This window comes from Rhinoraja longicauda, chromosome 28 (assembly GCF_053455715.1).
Source record: "Rhinoraja longicauda isolate Sanriku21f chromosome 28, sRhiLon1.1, whole genome shotgun sequence".
Taxonomy (NCBI): domain Eukaryota; kingdom Metazoa; phylum Chordata; class Chondrichthyes; order Rajiformes; family Arhynchobatidae; genus Rhinoraja; species Rhinoraja longicauda.
The window spans coordinates 28,560,451-28,568,484 of record NC_135980.1 but is presented as its reverse complement, the minus strand read 5'-3'; the positions used below and the strand labels follow the sequence as shown (position 1 = coordinate 28,568,484).

General features: G+C 44.2%; 1 protein-coding gene across 2 annotated transcripts in view; it reads left to right on the top strand.

Annotated features, from left to right (window-relative positions):
* Window positions 1–6,428, top strand: part of lsm7 (LSM7 homolog, U6 small nuclear RNA and mRNA degradation associated) — a 7,133-nt gene extending 705 nt beyond the window's left edge. Inside the window, exons 2-4 of one of the 2 annotated variants that reach the window (XM_078423622.1) lie at window positions 72–162; window positions 3,877–3,948; window positions 5,297–6,428. In XM_078423622.1, coding sequence (XP_078279748.1) covers window positions 72–162; window positions 3,877–3,948; window positions 5,297–5,439 — 306 coding nt within the window. In that variant the 3' untranslated portion in view covers window positions 5,440–6,428. Of the gene's footprint in view, window positions 1–65; window positions 163–3,876; window positions 3,949–5,296 lie in introns of those variants that run through there. The other variant, XM_078423623.1, reaches the window with a different exon arrangement.
* The last annotated feature ends 1,606 nt before the right edge of the window (window positions 6,429–8,034 follow it).

Sequence of the window (8,034 nt, the reverse complement as noted above, 5' to 3'; positions counted from 1 at the left end):
CTTGTTTTAATTTTATATCTTTCTTTTTGTTGCACCACTGACAAAAATCCTCCTGTGCCTTTTCAATGCAGGACAAGGAGAAGAAGAAGAAGGAGAGCATTCTTGACCTCTCCAAGTACATAGATAAAACAATCCGTGTGAAATTTCAAGGGGGACGAGAAGGTAACGTTTAACTTGTGGCTAAGTGACTATCACCTAAATATTAGACGACTAATTATCATTTCAATCGCGAGATCATAAGAGTTGGGAGTAGAATTAGGCTATTCAGTCCATCAAGTCTATTCTGCCATTCAATCATGGCTGATCTATCTCACCCTCCTAACCCCATTCTCCTACCTTCTCCCCATAACCTCTGACATCTGTACTAAACAAGAGTCTATCTATCTCTGCCTTAAATGTATCGGCTGACTTTTCCTCCACAGCCTTCTGTGGCAAAGAATTCCACAGATTCACCACCCTCTGACTAAAGAAATTCCTCCTCATCTCCTTCCTGAAAGAACGTCCATGACATAGGGTGAAATTTGTGCCCCCCTTCCCCAGTGGTTGGGGGAAGAAGAACGTTGTCTAGTATGAGGTCAATAGGCGGAGTGTTGGGCTCGAGTTGAGCTTAGAAATAGGCCATGGATAGAGTGAAGATCTTGCATCTTATTCCTGATGGTAGTAAGATTGTTCAATTCCATTTCTATAGAAAACCATTTCTGGTTGGGGTAATTGCACTATATATATATATATATATATAAACATTTGGCACAGTAATTAATTATAGTCAAACCTCCTCCAGTCATTCCTTACATTTCATTGCATCTTGTCATCCTTTTTTCCCCCATTATGTGACTAACTATCAGACCCTGTCTTTACCCCTTTCACCAATAAATTCCAGTTACTCTGAATTTGGATGTAATGACCTGTTTTATCCCCCGAATTGCTTGCTTGATTGATTTCTTGACGCCTTTAATTTTCCATCAGAAATACTCTATGCTTATTTTGTTAAAGGTTTCCAATTTTAAACCATTCTTGGGTTAGTAAGTGATCTGCCTTTTATAAAAAGTAAAAGGGAACCAATCTGCCACAAAACTGCCAGAAGGTGACCACGTCCAACTGCCATTGGCGTTCTGACTTGGGTTTAGAGGGATACTAAACTAAGTGGACCCGTTGGGCCCAAACTTCTCCTGCATTGGTGCAGCACCCTCTCCTCCCCAAAAAAATTGTTGTGCTATCGTGTACTGTAACTAAAACAAGAGTTTTAGTATATAGATGGGCCAAACACTGGCAGGTGGGACGAGGGCAGGTGGGGCCGAAGGGCCCGTTTCCATGCTGTATGACTTACTTTTTTGCCAAATTCTCCCACCATTAATATCTTAGAGTTGCCATTGACCAGAAACCCAACTGTACCAGCCACATAAACACTATGGTTACAAGAGCAGGTCAAGGGATGAATACCCTGTGGCGAGTTACCTGTATCCTGATAACCCAAGGCCTTTTCACCATCTACGTGACTAAAAGTTAGGAGTGTAATGTAATGCCGCCTGTATGAATGCCGTGCCAACAATTCTCAAAACTCAACTCCATCCAGCACAAAGCAGCCCACTCGATTTCTTATCTCTTCCTTCCCTCCCCCAAATCAACCATCCTAAAATTCATTTCCCTCCATTACTGGTTCACAGTGTCTATACCAATGACAGACCACACTGTAGTCACTAAATCAGGCTATTCTGGCAATATTGCCCAAATCTGTGACCTCTCTTGCTGGGAAGAACAGGGGCAGGAGGTGTAGACAATAGACAATAGGTGCAGGAGTAGGCCATTCAGCCCTTCGAGCCAGCACCGCCATTCAATGCGATCATGGCTGATCACTCTCAATCAGTACCCCGTTCCTGCCTTCTCCCCATACCCCCTCACTCTGCTATCCTTAAGAGCTCTATCCAGCTCTCTCTTGAAAGCATCCAACGAACTGGCCTCCACTTCCTTCTGAGGCAGAGAATTCCACACCTTCACCACTCTCTGACTGAAAAAGTTCTTCCTCATCTACGTTCTAAATAGCCTACCCCTTATTCTTAAACTGTGGCCCCTTGTTCTGGACTCCCCCAACATTGGGAACATGTTTCCTGCCTCTAATGTGTCCAATCCCCTAATTATCTTATATGTTTCAATAAGATCCCCCCTCATCCTTCTAAATTCCAGTGTATACAATCCTAATTGCTCCAGCCTTTCAACATACGACAGTCCCGCCATTCCGGGAATCAACCTAGTGAACCTACGCTGCACGCCCTCAATAGGAAAATAACTGCAGATGCTGGTACAAATCGAAGGTATCATAAAATGTTGGAGTAACTCAGCAGGTCAGGCAGCATCGAGGAGAGAGGGAATGGGTGACGCTTCGGGTCGAGACCCTTCTTCAGACTGGGGCAGGAGGTGGATGGGTGCGCCTCAACTTTGGTTTATTTATTCATTGTCACGTGAACAAAGATTCAGTGAAATGCTGCTTCTGCATGGTATTCAGTCAGATCATACCATACAATAGATCCTCTGATCTTGGCCCCAGGAGAAATGTCATTTCTTATATTCTCGTGTAAAAGCCTGATGGTCTGGCAGCAGACGATTGATGTAGTAGGGGGTCGGTCTGGTCCAGTTCAATGCCGCCTCACCCTTCCCTCGCCTCTTCGTGCAGCTGCCGCAAGCTGCACTCGATTTACTCGCTCACCCGGCTGCCATCGGGCCTCCTGCGGCCGCCTCTTTCAACACAATGACTTGTGATCACCACAAATGCACCGTGCATCGCCTCCAGCAGATGCCCCTCAACTTTGTCATCCGAGGTTGGCATGTCCCGCTTCCTGAGTCAGGCACTAGACTTCAGAGGTCTTCCCAAGGGCGTGGGAGGAGAGTTCACGGGCTGTTCACAGCCGCCAACTTTCCCGCCGCGGACCTTTCACCGTCCGGCGCGGCGCTTCAATGTCGGGAGCCCCGACCGCCCCGACGTGGCAACTCCAACAGCCTGACCGCGGGAGAAGACGGCAGGGGAAGAGAAAAGACATTGTGGCCTTCCATCACAGTGAGGAGGTGACTGGAGGAGACTCACTGTGATGGATGTTTCTTTTGTTTGATGTTGGTTTATGATTGTATATGTTATTGCATTTTTATTGCTTATTTTTATTGGTCTTATTGTTGAACTGCGGGTAATTTTTCATTTCATTGCACATTTATGTGTATGTGACAAATAAATTGACTATTGACGTACACCATCTTGATATGAAAATACATTGTATCATGAGAGGAATAGATCGGGTAGATGCACAGAGTCTCTTGCCCAGAATAGGTGAATCGAGGACCAGAGGACATGGGTTTATGTTGAAGGGGAAAACATTTAACAGTAATCTGAGGGGTAGATTTTTCACACAGAGGGTGGTGGGTGTATGGAACAAACTGCCGGAGGAGGAAGTTGAGGCTGGGACTGTCGCAACATTTAAATGTATGGAACAAGCTGCCGGAGGAGGAAGTTGAGGCTGGGACTGTCGCAACATTTAAACAGTTGGACAGGTACATGGATAGGGCAGGTTTGGAGGGATATGGACAAAACGGGGGCTGGTGGGACATGTTGGCCGGTGTGGCAAGTTGGGCTGAAGGGCCTTTTCCCCTTAACGAAATAACGAAAGTTATTTTTATGCATTCATTGTATGGCATATAATATATGCCATACAATGAATGCATAAAAATAACTTTCGTGTGTTGAAATTTATTTGCCAAGAATATGTACTTTTATTGCCTTTTTATGTAAAACGTACTAGTGTGGGGGGGGGGGGGGGGGGGCTTTCGGTAAAGGTAGAGTTGCTAAAATAGAAAAATTATGTTGATTACCATAACTCGTATTCTCTTCCACAGCCAGTGGGATTTTGAAAGGCTTTGACCCACTGCTCAATCTAGTGTTGGATGGAACTATAGAGTATGTGAGAGGTAAGATAAGATTACTTATGTAGGTTATGTAGGTATGTAGGTTAATTGGCTGGGTAAATGTAAAAATTGTCCCTAGTGGGTGTAGGATAGTGTTAGTGTGCGGGGATCGCTGGGCGGCACGGACTTGGAAGGCCGAAAAGGCCTGTTTCCGGCTGTATATATATGATATGATATGATTACTGTTTTTTGTAATAAAATGAGCTGCATAGAACCCACGGCATTAACATCACTTGTGGCTTCAGTATATTCAGCCGCTGCTTCCTTGTGAATATATAACTTTAGGTGGTCCCCAAAGAAGAATCCCGAGGCTCTCTTGACTTAGTTTATTTTAGTTTCGGGAGACAACGCGGAACCAGGCCCGACGAGTCCTCAACGACCAGCGATGACCACACATTAACACTGTTCTACGCTGGGGGGCATTTTTTACATTTATACCAAGCCAGATTAACCTACAAACCTGTACGTCTTTGGAGTGTGGGAGGAAACCAAAGTTCTCGGAGGAAACCCACGTAGATTTAGAGATACAGCACGGAAACAGGCCATTCGGCCCACCGTGTCCGCGCCGCCCAGCGATCCCCGCACATTAACACTAGGGACAATTTTTACATTTACCCAGTCAATTAACCTACATACCTGTACGTCTTTGGAGTGTGGGAGGAAACCGAAGATCTCGGAGTAAACCCACGCAGGTCACGGGGAGAACGTACAAACTCCCTACAGACGGCGCCCGTAGTAAGGATCGAACCTGAGTCTCCGGCGCTGCATTCGCTGTCAGGCAGCAACTCTACCGCTGCGCCACCGTGCCGCCCTTCTGGAGAACGTACAAACTCCGTACAGACAAGCACCCGTAGCCAGGATTGAACCCGGGTCTCTGGTGCTGTACGGCAGTGACTCTACCCCTGCGCCACCGTGCCACCCATAACTTATCACTAAACCTTTCAGCACAATTAGGCAAGATAGCCGAGAGCAAATCTCCGTACAGGAGAAGGAATCAGTGTGCAGAGTATGTTGCTGAATCTGGGTGGAGTTTTCACTGTCCGAGGTGTGAGCTACTCGGGAGCCCCAAAGATGTCGATGCTGGAATCTAATGCTGATTCATTAGGGATTGCTCTTGGTAGAAAAAAGGCAGCTTGACACTCATTTCTTTGTTCTAATATGCCGGAAGTGAGATAACATTGATGCTTAAGATGGTGGTATACCAGATTTGGACTAAACATTATAAATATTTTTTCCTTTTTAAGTTGAGCGGTTTGCATTTCATCTTTAATTTGCCCAGTGTGTGCTGTGCTTTGTGTTGTAGAGCTGGATGTTTAGGAGCTAAAGTATAACTTGTGCTAATGACTTTCAGATCCAGATGACCAGTACAAGTTGACTGAAGACACCCGCCAACTAGGCTTGGTTGTGTGCAGGGGGACTTCAGTTGTTCTGATCTGCCCGCAAGATGGCATGGAGGCCATTCCAAACCCCTTCATTCAGCAGCAGGATGGTTAGCTTGGAAACCGGCTCATCACCAGATCTCAGGATTTCAATTTAGTTGGTTTTATCCATTAGCCAAAGCTGATGTGTCTGATGGGACTTCTATTATCACCAGCACTGGGAGGTTTCTAACTGCGCTAAACCGGCTACGTGGTGTGGGTGGCAAGCAAGAGATGTGCTCTTCTTTATTGTGGACAGATCAATCATGAACTTATTGCCAAGTTATGTATTATGGCATGGGCTCTATTACCTGTAATCTGAGGAGTGGTGCTTTTTTCAGAGGGCAGTGATCACAGCATCCAGAAATGAAGCTGAACAAATGCAAATGGAGAACTTTAATAAGCAAAAAAATCGCAATTGTTTCTTGCTATTAACTGAAATAATAGCCAGAAACACTTGGCTGCTTAGCAAATTGGGCAGCTTTGGTAGAGGAGGCAATGTAATGTTTCAGATCAGAGACCTTTTTCAAGGTAATTGACCTGAAATGTGAACACTTTCACTGTCCACTGATGCTGCTTGACCGTTTGAGTATGTCAAGCGTTTTCCTTGCTTATTTTCAGAATGCTGAGCACCCTCTGGCAGTGCAGTCATGGTACACTGTAAGCCCCATGGTGCACTGCAGTCATGGTACACTGTAAACTCCAGCTGGATATACCCAGCAATAATCACCAGTGAAAGACACTTTTGTTAACAAAACCAGCTGATTTAGAAGCCTGCAGTTTTATACTTTTCATTGACTCTGTTTATGTAATATGAACCAACATTTCTGGAGACATCTTTTATTTTCTCAAAATACTTTTACTCAATTCCTTTTTTAAAAAAAAAAGAGAAAACTCTGAATAGTTATTCCAGGTGGTTGTGAATAAAATTTCAGTTGGAGTCTTGCATAGAAACTTTATTTAATGTAAGTCTCTTTTGAGATTTGATTTGTTCCCTTGTTTACATTTTGAAGCTGGACGCGGATGCTAAACATTGTCCAATGTGTACAATAAATTCTTGTTTTTTCCAGTATTTGCTGTTGATTCTGTGTTATTTTGCCTGATTAAAAATAATTTGTGGTACTCCAGTTTTAAAACCATCTCGGATCAGAAGAATAGATTATGTTTTCCCTTTTGAACTCGTATTTGGAGTGGTTATGATTTGTAAAAGTCTCTCAGAATGCTAAGTAAATGAAAGCAGATCGATAACTTTACATTTAGTTTTGTTTAGAGATACAGCGCAGAAACAGGCCCTTCGGGGTCCACGCCAACCAGTGATCCCTGCTTATTGACACTATCCCACACACGGGACAATTTTTACATTAACCAAGGTAATTTTACCTACAAACCTGTACGTCTTTTTGGAGTGGGAGGAAAACAAGATCTCGGAGAAAACTCGCGCAGTCACGGGAAGAACGTACAAATTGTACAGACGACGCCCCTAGTCGGGTCGAACTCTGGTGCTGTGCCACCGTGCTGCCCTTTTGAGGCATTTAGACACATGAACAAGCAGGGTATAGACACAGAGTGCTGAAGTAACTTGGTGGGTCAAGCAGCTTCTTTGGAGAAAAAGGAGAGGTGATGTTTTGGGTCACAACCCTTCTTCAGGTTTGAGATCTCAGGATTTCAGTTTAGTTGGGTTTATCCATTAGCCAAAGCTGATGTGTCTGAGTGGGCATTTGTCACCCACGCTATAGAAAGAATTTTGTGCATCGAAAATTCTGCACTCCAAATTGTGCATTGTTTCACATTACCTCAGGGCACTTCCTGAATTCCAAACTTAAAGCAGAAAGGTATCGATGACAATCAGTGGGGAAAACAACATTCGTGTCAGATGAGGTGAAACAATTGCACAGAATAAACCTTTTCACCCAGAGAGTTGTGAATTTGTGGAATTCTCTGCCACAGAGGGCAGTGGAGGCCAATTCACTGGATGAATTTAAAAGAGAGTTAGATAGAGCTCTAGGGGCTAGTGGAATCAGGATATGGGGAGAAGGCAGGCACGGGTTACTGATTGTGGATGATCAGCCATGATCACATGAAGGGCCAAAAGGCCTCCTCCTGCACCTATTTTCTATGTTTCTCTGTCTTGCGTTGGGAGAGCTCTGTGAGATAAAATTGAATCTTTTGCTCAGGCAGTAGAAACATTCACAATGTTGGAGGAAAAGAATTGCAGATGCTGGAAATCTAAAATAAAAAAGACATACCTGTCTAACTGGTTCTTAAATGGTGGGATAGGCCCCGCCTCAACTACCTCCTCTGGCAGCTTGTTCCATACCCCCAACACCCATTGCGTGAAAAGGTTACCCCTCATGTTCCTATTAAATTGTTTCCCCTTCACCTTGAACCTATGTCATCTTGTCCACGGTTCCCCTACTCTGGGCAAGATATTCTGTGCATCCAGTAGATGTACTTGATCTGCTCCGGCAGCGAGCTCTCACGCACAATTTAAAGTTTATCACTTTTAGTTATTAGAATAATAATATTAAATATTCTTAAAGCTGCAGTTGTCTCCAGAAGACTGGAGCCAGACCTCGGGGGAGAAAAGTTTAAATAGGCGGAAGTTTAAAATGGCTCTTTTGAGTAGAACATTCAGTTCATTGATGTTGATCCACAATTTAACAAATGAATT